The sequence below is a fragment of the Perca flavescens genome, chromosome 3 (genome assembly GCF_004354835.1).
Source record: "Perca flavescens isolate YP-PL-M2 chromosome 3, PFLA_1.0, whole genome shotgun sequence".
Taxonomy (NCBI): domain Eukaryota; kingdom Metazoa; phylum Chordata; class Actinopteri; order Perciformes; family Percidae; genus Perca; species Perca flavescens.
In genome coordinates, this window is record NC_041333.1 from 4,292,933 (window position 1) to 4,305,420 (window position 12,488).

General features: G+C 42.5%; 1 protein-coding gene across 1 annotated transcript in view; it reads left to right on the forward strand.

The window, feature by feature from the left end:
- Positions 1 to 1,015: 1,015 nt before the first annotated feature.
- foxo1a (forkhead box O1 a) overlaps positions 1,016 to 12,488 on the forward strand; it is a 32,341-nt gene continuing 20,868 nt past the window's right edge. Inside the window, exon 1 of the mRNA XM_028574534.1 lies at positions 1,016 to 1,976. Coding sequence (XP_028430335.1) covers positions 1,347 to 1,976 — 630 coding nt within the window. The 5' untranslated portion in view covers positions 1,016 to 1,346. The remainder of the gene's footprint in view (positions 1,977 to 12,488) is intronic.

A 12,488-nucleotide genomic window follows, 5' to 3' on the forward strand; every position in this document is an offset into this window, starting at 1 on the left:
TTGTGTTTTGGTGTGGCGTTAGTCTTTGTCACGCGGACTAAATAGCGAGCCAAACGCGGAAGAGCTGGTATAATGGCTGTGTCTGGTTGTGATACCTACTTAAGCCACAAGATGTCAATAAAGTCCATAGATGGCTGAGGACACCCAAACAGCTTCTGGTCCAACAAAGCACCCAGGAGCAGTACACCTCCAGCTGAAGACAGGAACTGGTTGGTTGCATTAAATTAACACTGAGGCTCTCATGTCTTCCAATCAAAATATTCTTAAGTCTTTGTTTTTTTATTATACAGAGTTGGTATTATCAGTATTTTTTTTAATGTAGCCCTGTTTATCTCAGTTTTGTGAATGTTTCAGTTAATATTTGTTTGTAGGTGTTGTAGACACTTTGTCAACTCTATACTTTGAATTGGTATACGTTGTGAGTATTGTAGCAGCAGCAGCAGTAATAGTAATAGTAGCGTATTCTTTTACGTGGATAACTTATTTAGAAACTGTTATAGCCTTCTCAAAAGGAGGAGTATGGGGTGGAGCTGTATTCATTTCAAATGTAAATTGCGAGAAATATGGCTTGTTGTCATCTCCCATAAATAACAGATGGCAGATGAACAATTCACCCAAAGATATGAGAAATGAGAAGACATTTTTTACATGAATTCAATTGTATCACCGTGTGACAAAGCTACAGTGTTTTATACATCCAAACACAGAGATCTAAGGGAAAGTAATATGGCCTAATCACTAATCTCTGCAACGTGTGAAATGTTAGGCTACATTTCATTTGAAATCAAATACCGGTGAGCTGATCGCAATATTATCAGAGAGTGAGAGAAACATAGTTGACAGAGAAAAGTTCATTTTTTTTTTGGTCCTCAGATTAGATGTTTACTAGACGAAAGAATGAAAACAAGGACCCAACTTTCTCATTGGTGCTCTTCTCGTGTCAATCAAATGTGGGCGGTGTCAGCTGACAAATGATACTTCCAGTAAATCCTCACATGCTGTACAACACAGAGAGTCAACAGGCGGTACGGGGCGCACACGGGACATCACTACGACTGGATAACAACAACAAACCAGTGGGTCGACACACTGTGGACACTCACGCAACTTTTTTTCACCGGAAAAGTCTTTTTAGAAACACACTTTTTTATTACTGTTTTATTAGAGTTGTACCGGTTTGGGATGTGACATTCAGTGTAGACTTTGCGCCCGGGCGGAGCACCATTTTGCCGGACAGATTTCTCTTGTATTCGCTCTCATTTCAAAGACGAAGTTGCGACTTCTGAGGGGCGACATTCGTCACATTTACATGACATTGTAACACTTGGCTCCGTCACCTCTCGACCATGGCGGAAGCGGCCCAACAGCCACACCTGGTGGAAATCGATCCGGATTTTGAGCCCCTGTCGCGGCCCCGGTCGTGCACTTGGCCTTTGCCCCGGCCGGAGTTTATCAACCCGGGAGACTCCAACACGTCCTCGCCGGTGCCGTCTGTGAAGCAGGAGCCCACCGGCAACGAGTTCATCAACAACCTTAGCCTGCTGGAGGAGACCGAGGACTTCGCGGAGCAGAAGCCTGTCATCCTGTGCACCGAGTTCCAGTGTCAGGAGAACTGCGTCCACCATCAAGCTCCACAGCAACAACATCAGCAACAGCATCAGCAGCAGCAACAACAACATCAGCACCCGAACCCGCAACTCCCGCACCAGCAGCAGCAGCAGGTGCCTCTGCTCTCCTCCCCGGTCGGCTCGGCGTCCCCGGCGGCCGCGGCCGCAGCTGCCGCCGCTGCCCAGAGGAAGAGCAGCTCCTCCCGGCGAAACGCATGGGGGAATATGTCATATGCAGACCTCATAACCAAAGCTATCGAAAGTTCTCCTGAGAATCGACTAACTCTATCTCAGATTTACGACTGGATGGTGAAGAGTGTGCCTTATTTCAAGGACAAAGGAGACAGCAACAGCTCTGCAGGCTGGAAGGTACGTTTTTCCCTCTTTTTTTTTTGGTACTTTTATCCACGAGATACAGTGCGCGTAAGTGTGTGTGTGTGTGTGTTGGGAGTTTACAGCATGATGCCTGGTAAAGCAGCTGCCTGTGCCAGTTCTCGTACAAAGTTTTGCAGTGGGCCGTTTTGTTGTGCTTGTGGTTCTTAACCCAGTGGGTTCACAGGGACTTAATTGTGCACACAAGTTATGTTATGTTTCTATATCTCCTGTGGTATCACTGTAATATCCCTCCAGGGATGTCTGGCTTTTCTGTTGCGTTCAATAGTCAGTGTATTGTATCTATTTATAATGCTTTTTGATCCCAGTTGTTTGTTATTAATCTCCATCATCTATGCTTGTCCCCCCCACACACACACACACACAAATGTTTTACAAAAGAGCACGCATGAAGAGTTAAGTATCTGTAAAGTTGTTTATCATTTGCTCACAGTCATGGTCTGGTGAAACCATGTTCCCCGCTCATTGTCATCTATCAATTGCAACCATGACATTAGACATCAGTCATCTGACTTGTCCCTGCAGTATGTGATTTATATGAGTCTGCTGACTCAACATGGAACTTTAGAATGTAAGGCTAGCTGTTAAGGCTAAATCACAGTTTTCCATACCAGAGTGTGTGCCTTGAATGAAGCTGTGTTTGGACGTCTATGTCGCAAGGAGATATCAGAAGCATTCATGTGCCCTGGAAACTATCCAAAACATTACACAAGAGGGGGACTTTAAATTTCTGATGTGGTTTGGCAGGCCCTCCCACTGAACACTATTGAAGGGTGTAAACCTCCCTTTGGAGACACATAGTTTCAGTGGTGTCTAACAATAAATTAATGACTGTCTACTCTCCCAGCAGGAAATCATATTGAGCCTGTAGTCACACATTGAGAGATTTATTACGGCTTCCCTGTGTTGTAGGCTGTCTGGGTTGCCAGTGAAATGTAAAGCAGTTGTGGAAGGTTTTTGTCTTCCCCTGTCAGAGCAGGCTCCAGTGTTTGAGTCATGCGCTGGGAGGTGACACATTCATGTCAGGCACAAATGCCAGCAAAAATGTCTTTTCTATTGTTTTTTTTTACTGAATCACAAAGACAGATACAAATAAGAATTCAGTCCAAACGTACATATTTTGCCATGCACTGGTTTTGCTTCTTTCTCTCTTTTTTAACCATTGAAATCAAAAAGTTGACTGAGCACAAATCCCGTTTTCAGCAAGACCCTGCTCCATATTCATCCATTTTAACCGCAGCGTTGAGCTGTCAAACATAGTCCTGTCAGTCAAATGATATGAGAGTGGAAAAACCCTTCAGTGTGGGGAAATAGGCTACACATATTAAACAAAGCAGGTACTGGGCAGATGTGGTGATATTGTCCAAGTAGGTTTGGTCCTTTTAAGAAAAACAATATCAAATCATTCTATATTGTTTACTGTAAGGGTCTCCATGGCTTCGGTAAGAGGTGACTGTTACACTCGATTTAGGAAGACTACATTTGGTCAATCAGCTTTTTCATTTACAGCAGCATAAAAAGTGGAACTTAATTCCACTTCACATTAGAGATTGTGTAAGTCTCAGCAGTTTAAAAATGTCCTTAAAGACTTGGCTGAAGGCGAAACAACTATGTGATCATTGGTCTTTCTAGAACATGGAATTTATATATTTTTGTATACTGGTTTATACGTTATGTAATGCTTGTTATATGTTGTTTGTTTCTATCTGTTTTGATAGTATTGTCTGTATTGTCTATATTGTCCTTTTATCTCCCTTGCCCTTTACAGATGTAAATTAGCTGTATAGGTAACTCTGGTACAGGGCTTGAACTGTGCATGGTCCCTGACAAATAAACTAATAAACTAAACTAAACATAGGGCTGCTCGATTATGGAAAGAATCATAATCGCGATTATTTTGGTCAGTATTGAAATCACAATAATTTTACACGATTACTCGTTGACTTTTGGAAAGACGTTCCGTAATTATTGAATAAAAAAGAAAAAAAACAGTGAAACAGTTAAACAAATCAACAGTGAAAACACCTTGAACTGTGAAATTTCTCTCCTAATACTTTTCCCGTTTGAGCTTTTTATTCTTCATTAAGAACACGGGACCAAAATAAGAGTTGACTTGCAAATCGTAATGTGCAAAAATAATTGTTTTTCTCAAGTACTCTGTTTTTGGGGTCGTTAGGAGCAGAAATCGTAATCACGATTAAAAATTGATTAACATACACATTGGTCCTTTAAAAGGTTCAGCATCTATCGTACATTATGGATTTTTGCCATGGTGCTTTCAACTTAAAATGTGCTTTTCTGATCACTCCGTGTTAACCAGAGTCAAACTGTGCGTGTGTGCATGTGTGTGTGTGTGTGTGTGTGTGTGTGTGTGTGTGTGTGTGTGTGTGTGTGTGTTGCTTTCCGTTAAGGACATTGTGCTTGAAAAGAGCAACATTTTTTTCCAAAAAAGCAGTGAATAATCCCAATACTTATTGTTAATTAAACAAAGAGGAATTAAGAGGAATGCATTCATGTGTGAATACATCTCCGAGGACCACAGGATATCTGAATAAAGAATCTTTGGGCAGTGTGTGGCAAGGCCACGTTTCAAACACCTAGAGTGTTAGCCAAGTAGAGTCGGAGGTTGCGGCATATCAGAGAGGAAAATCAGGACTGTTGTGGACTTTTAAAGATAGGACCATGATCATTTTGTACTTTACAATGGACCTTTTTTCACAGCAGACATTTGGACTTGTCATAGTAGGAAAAGCACAGCTGAAATTGATAACCTTAACGATGGCTCAATTCCATCAAGTGTCCCAGTAAGATATTTCAGTGAGTCAGCATGCACAATACCAGGGCCTCTCCTAAGTGGAATGCAGCCATCATTAATGGGTTTGAACACACCTGTGCTTTTCCTACTATGACATGTCAACATGTCTGCCATGAAAAAGGTCTATGATGAAATAATCTTTTTTTTTTTTGATGAGGAAGGAGACTTGTCACTTGGCCCAAGGACTGTCAGCAGTAGCAGCACCAGCACCTTGATGACCATGAAACATGGCTACGGTCAACACTTACTCAGTGATACTCACTGGTTACAGTGTAATTAGAAAGTTATTATATAGCAGAGTGTAGTTAATACATCATTACAGACAATAGTAGATCATTGACATGTTTGCAAAGCATGCAGCAGAGTCACAGTGACAAAGACTGTGAAAATGTCTGTGTCTAAAATAAACCGTAAAGTTTCTCAGTGTTGTTCCGTCTATTTAACCGTTATTGTGGGATTATTGGCTTGGAGAGGGGCGCTCAGTCAGCCAACGCCTGGGCTTGCTGCTTATCCTGCCATGTTGGGGGTGTAGACTGAGTAATACTGTGGGAAAGCAAAGTGCCATTCACTGCTGTGACGGGAGTTATTCATAGAGCTTCCCTCGGTTCCACACAGGGGGGCTATCACACATTGTCTCTTCTTAGGCTACTTATGAAGTAGCCTAAGAACCAGAGAGAAGCTAGGGAAAGACGAAAATGTTAAATGGTAATTTTGTGGCCAGCCATGTGATTTTTGTTGTGTTGTTTCTTCTTCAATGACCATTTGATGTAAATAGTAGTTTCCAGATGGCTAAATTAATTATTTAGTATTCAAGTAATTGATTCTCTCCATTTAAAATTTAACAAAATATATATCTTTTTTTTTTCTGTAAACTTCTCCAGTATAGCCTTTTCATCTTCTTCTGTCCCGACTGAATGGAAACACGAAAATATGTAAATTGTGTGGCAGATCTCGTTCCAAAGACACCAGCTTTGCAAAAACTTACATATTCAAACAAAAGCACTAAAAATAATTAACAAACACCCTTTGATTTTCACTCGCTCTATCTTCAAGAGAGAATAAAACAACACAAATGCGAACTATACATACATATATGTATATATATATATCTGTGGTTTGTGGAAATATTGGGTGGAGTGTCATGTCATAAGTGAAGTTTGTGGTTGCTTCTTTTGTGCTGTAAAGACAGTGATCACGACGACAACAGACACAACACAAATGCTTTGTTTCGAGGCACCAATGAGTGTTCAACACCCTCAAACACTGATTGTAATTCACTTTAGGTAGAGTCTTTTTGAAGTTAACCACGGATCATTTCTCCATGTGACTGATCTCTCTGAACAGATGGGGCTCTCTTGAAGGGAACAGGCTGAAGTGCATTAAGTTTCCATTAATCTATGATTAAGGCTGTCTGCTCTGTAATTGTTTGAGGTCCGATGCCTCTTTCTCAGCGCTGCCGATCCTCCAACAGTCGGTCGTGTCTGAACTGAGTCATGACAGCCTCCACACTTCTCAGGCCGTCTGCGACAGTGTGAATTCTGAGGACAGTTGTGCCAGGTGGGACCGGCTTGGAGAAGCTCTCCGAGTGGACTGGACACTGGCCCTGGCACCAGGACGTCAACAGGAAGAAGAGCAGATGGCCCAAATTATGTATCACCAAACCTCTCTGCGAAGCGGGTTATTTATTTTTAATACATCCTGTTCTTTATTTCACGGCATAAAATGTTCAAGTCTTACAAACAGTGTTTCAGGCTGCAGAACACACACAAATTGCACACCATTTTCTAAACATAGTCATACTGAGAAATACAGAGAGAGTTGTGTGGAGCTGATAGGCTTAATTAGCTTTGTAGCAACTCATTTGGCAACGGCTTGAATGTAACGGAAGTTCATTAATATACAGTCGTCGCGCTCTATAACTTTAATACTGTACAATATATACATTATGCACACATCCTTGCATACCTGCAAAAAAAAAAAAAATCTGTTCTTTCTTGTATTTCTCTACCATGCGTATGTCACCACAGGATAAATATTTGGTTCCAGCCAGTGGAGCTGGATGGCTCAGGTGCTCTTTGATGTCAGTATCAGGATCAATTCGGTTGTAGCTTTTCTCTGTACGTGGCGCTCTCTTGACCTGGAATTCCTCAGCCTACGCTGGTAAACACTCCCACGGATCTCAAAACAAACTGTGCCGGAGCAGACAAACATGTAAGTCCGAGCAGATTGCACAGGAAGTGACACTAGGGTCATTACCATGTAAATGCACCCATTGACTCCAATGGTCTTACAGTAAACACTGCAGGTATCAGCGAGAGGAGAGGCTCAGATAGGTCGGGATGTAGCAAGTTGGGATACGTGTGTGTGTGTGTGTGTGTGTGTGTGTGTGTGTGTGTGTGTGTGTGTGTGTGTGTGTGTGTGTGTGTGTGTGTGTGTGTGTGTGTGTGTGTGGGGCATCTCTAATTTTTTTTTTCATTGATCCCAGGGACCTGACTAGGGGAATGATTGATGTCCAGAATGCAAAGTTGTCTTGTTTTCATTTAGTTACACTGACAACTTAAAGAGTCCATCTGAGTACATAAACCATCTCATTACCTTCAGGCTTCACTTTGCCTTTTGCGGCATCCACCAGGATAATTATTAGTTATTCTTGTCAGTGCTCCTTGGTGGAAAAACTATGTAGAGGTGACAATGTTTCTAAATTACCCCAAACTTAGTCTTCTGTCTGCAATTTCGTGTTACTTATCGGCCGACACACACAGTACGCCGATAACAGATATATCTGCAATAAGCTCATATCGTCTGATTTGTCGGTGTAGTGCTGACCCCGACTGTGTCATTGCATTGGGTTTATCTGGCTGCTTGCATTACAAGACAGGTTTCCAGAGACTGTGTTTTAATCTCACCCATTGACAATGCATTAGAACTATACTGAGGAAAACAATAGAATATGTAGTTTACAGAGCAACTGGCTTGAACAATAGCAATATTTAAACAGTTATAGATAAGATGAGGCAAAACAAACAAAATCTTGTCAATCAAAGGGAGTACCACATTGGTACCACATACGTGTTGCCCAGCCCTGCTTGAAGTTACAATCTCAGAGATCTCCGTTTCGCTCTCTTTGGCGGCACCTATGGCGCTATGTGGTAAAGTATAAGGTGTGTTTTTGGATCTCACTTCCCAGAGATCCAAACAGTGTGTCGCCTGCTTGACATCAGTCAGTTGGCAGTTGAAGAGCAAGTCGGTTGTGCTAGCTCTGCCTATCCTCTGTGGTGGACCAACCACTGCTGGGTTATAGAGAACGTGTCACTAACGGTGCCCGCTTGTGATTTTCTTTCCCCGGGAATGTCGCCATAGACACCCAGTTCATACTGTAATACTGCAAACGTAAGGGCTCTCATCAGTCGGCCATAGGCTCAGTCGCCGTCATGTTAGCGCGTTCAGAGATAGATAGTGACATTTATTTAAATGAAAATCTCCAAGATTGTTACTTTAAAGGGTAATTTTAACTGCTTTAGGTTTAATTGATTAATAATTATGTCTTTGAGTCACATTGTACCTCCGTTTTGTGTTTTATCACCAATCCCAAACTGTGTTTCTCTTAGTCTGAATGTGTATTAGTAGGACAGGGAGCTGGATAGAACAGCAGTCCTCCTGTTTCTACTGGCTCAACACACACACACACACACACACACACACACACACCCTCACCCCCCTGAGGCAGTCGAGGAGTCCAATCTTGGCACTGCCCCAAGACATGAGGGGCAGCTGTGTTTCTCAGGCAAAGAGCTGGGGGAGCTCTCCTCACCCTCCTCCCCATTTCCTGCCTGCGCCGCCTGCCTCTTCATTCCTGATTTTCTGCCTCTGCACAAAACAGGGCACACTTAGTGTTGTAAAGGGTTACTGCCCCCCCTTCTCGCCCACCGCTTACTGTCTTCAGAGAAAATGAAGCGATAAAGAGAGAGAGAGAGGGAGAGAAGCAGAGATTCAAACTGCTCTAAGTTCAGACTGGGTGACACTTGTTAGGAGTTGCATAACAAGACATTTACTGGAATCAGGGAGCCGCAGGCCAAAGTCTGGTGCCACTGGTTAGTCAGCGGAACTGTGAGGCACTGTGTTAGAGATGTGTGTGTGTGTGTGTGTGTGTGTGTGTGTGTGTGTGTGTGTGTGTGTGTGTGTGTGTGTGAGTGTGAGTGTGTGTGTGTGTGTGTGTGTGTGTGTGCGCGCATGCACATAACCTGGGCCTTATAATTAAAGCCCTGCTGCTGGCAGATGCACAGACAGACATGATGGCAGACAGACAGGCCGACACAGGGAACATTTCTGCACAGGCTGTTATATATATATATATATTTTTTTTTTTTATTGTGGCTTGATATTCTGACTTTCCTTCTCTCCCCATCTGATTTCAATCCAGTATCTCCTTAAAACTGCCGCCCCCCACCCCCCACACACACACACAAACACACACACACACACACACACACACACACACACACTTAGTGCTTTGATGTGCAGAATTGCCACTGGCACACCATTAGCAGCAGTGAGAAGTATTGATGAACACTACCTGTTAGTCTTTAATCTCACTCTCAGTTAACATATTGCTTACTTATTCCTTTAATATACAAATTGTCGAGTCTATATTATTTCAAAAAAAGAGTGGAAATCCCCATCACAAGTTCCAAAAACCAAAGGTGACATCTTTAAAGTTCAAAACCCAAAGCCTATTTCATTTATAATGATACAAAACCAAGGGCTGGGAGATATGGCAAACAAATATGATCACGATAATAGTTTCCAAATGAATCAATATCGATATTTTTCATGATATATAATTTGATAATGCTGCCAGTTTGACAGTATCCTGATAATAACTGAAGCCTGAAGAAAGCACAGGGTTCGTTAGTTAAACTTTAGAACTGTGCAAACATGGCTTAGTTTAGAGTATATTTTGTGATAAAGGAATAACATTTAACTTTGCAAACATGCTTTATCTGCCTTAACAAAACAGTACTAAGTTAGTAATGTAAATGCAAATAATGTAAATAAAACCATAAGCTGTGACTACTATCACATTCACTTTTCATACGGGGCAATGACGACACGATTGTTGTTTTTCCGCCCAGCTAGCGCTGCTAACAGCAGAAGAACCACTGGGACGTTGAACTAAACTTAACATGGGCCCGCATTTTCAAACTCTTGGTGTGGTTGCTGGGATGGTACCTTTTCAAGTGGCAGAAAAGATTGGTTGTGTTTCCCGTCTTGGTCGACACCGACCGACGGCATATTTTGCGTTAATCTGCGCTTCCGTATAATTGACGTTTTTGTCAACAATTTCCTCAGCTTTGGAGGATAACGCACGTTCACTTTCACTTTCACCGTTGCTTTCGTGCCCATGCTCCTCGGTTCCACTCACTTTGACGTGCAAGCCAAAAACTTCTTCTTCTTCTACTATTGACGTTTTTTGGCGGTTGGCAAACAACTTTTGGTGCGCATTACTGCCACCGTCTGAAATGGAATGGCGTTTATTTCTGCTGTTAGATCTATCCATATTGAGTAAAATACGTCCAACGTTAATCACTGAATTTGATCGCAATCCCATATCAAGATTGTTTTATCGCCCAGCCCTACCAATACGTTCCTCCCATTTCAGAAGAAACAGTCAATGTTTGTCTGTTTTCTTTCAACGAGTGACTTAAATTGTCAAAATTAATTGCTTAAGTCCACTTGTTGAGGTGTTTTTGGCTCAGCATGGTATACATTTGTGACGTAGATGAGCGAAAAGTAGTGTCATGTTCAAAGTGATGTAACTGTGCCCATCCACACACTGATCTGATTGGGCAACAGTGTGGAACTAGTAGCCCTGTAGATTGTTTCACAACCTCGTGTTGTCCTTCTGTCCCGCTCCACATGTGTTTACCTCTCAGCCCCGGCGTTCCTCTCTGCTGTCGTCTGTCTCTCATTCCCTCTTCCAGGAAACATTTTAGGCTATTAATGACCTCGAACCTCACCAGACGGAAATAAAAAAGAAAGCAGGGGCTATCGAATAGTGTTTATGTCTGCGTGTGACACACACATGTTTATTTATGGATCCAGCCACGCTCACACCCACCCTTGCCATCACATCGCTCCACCTTTAAACGAGTACTGTATTGACAATTGACTCCATGTGCCGCTGCTGTCTGGGGTCAGTGTTTCACAGTAAACCTTTAACAGCGTGGTCCAGAATGCCATCGGAGGAATCCATCGGGCAACGGCAGAAGCTGGGAGACTTGCATACCTCACGCAGCAGATCATGTCTGTCTGTCTGGTTGTCCGTCTGAGTGGAAGAGGCTTTACGAGTTCAGATTCACTTGTGTCATTGCTCTGCATGCCAGACTGTATTGTGAACACAATGATTTTTTTTTCACTCAAAATGTCCCCCCAAAAAACATGCACATTTAATGTAACATGCAAATAAGGTTGACTTTAAAGTGGCAATAATTGAGATTGCTGTTGCTCCATAGAACTAAACAACCACAGTGGAGTTGCAGGGGGTCGACGTTGCTTTTTGATGTTCCAGATGTTGAGCCAAACAGAACTCAGTCAAGGTTTTCTCCAGGACTCGGTCGAGGCTTTTTCCTGCATCCAGAACTTTCTGGCTGCATCCATCTGAGCCACCGAAGGAGAAATATTTGACAGCTGAAACAAAAACATCTTTCCTAACATTTTCTGATTATTAGAAATGTTGTAAAATGAGTTTCAGTGCTTCAGTAGACAATGCTTTTGAAATCCCTTAATAGATTCATTTAGATTTAGGCTAGAATTAAGGATATTTCACCAAGTTTTCTATTTAGATTACTTATTTTCTATTTATCTCTATAATTATTATTTGAATGTTAAGTTGTTTTTGCTTAAAAAAAACAAAAAAACGGCAGTTTGTGAAATGGTCACGTTATTTTTACGTTTATCTCATGTTTGTGGCCAGCACGAAATGGGAACCATCTTTACGGAAGTTGGGTTTAGGAAAAGATGAACGGGGAAAGCAAACGTCACACCCCGGGACACGATCCGCGGTCTCTGGGGGACACGCGACAACGACAACGGGACAGCGGCGGAAGTAGGGTTTAGGAAAAGAAGGACGGGGAAAGGACGCCTCACACGCCGGGAGACTGCCGTGTGAGGTGTCCCGACGGCTGTGATTAGGAAAACAACAACGGGGAAACAAAACGCCACACGCGGGCCACGATCCCTGGCCTCCGGGGTGAAAGCCCTGTGTTGTTTGACCCATCCACCCCCCCCAACCAACCTCCTCACACGGATGTTCGGCATTTCATACTACTCGCTACCGTAGTGGTGCTGTGACCATGACATATGCTTCCCATTGAAATACATTAGTTTACATTTTCGTGCTGGCCACCACCAAAAAACCCGAGAAAAACGTGCCTGTGTACACGAATCAATAGATTAAATAACGTGACCATTTCACAAACTGCCGTGACACTGGATTGGATTCAGAGCTACCTGGAACCAGTTTTTATAAGAGAGATGAAAATAAAGTTAAACGTACTCAATTTGAGCACGATCTATTCAAACTGTATGTTTACTGAGCTTGAGTAATAGCTGACTATAGTATAAGACCCAGCTGGTTCTACAGCTGGTAACGTGAACCTTTATATAGCCTTTAT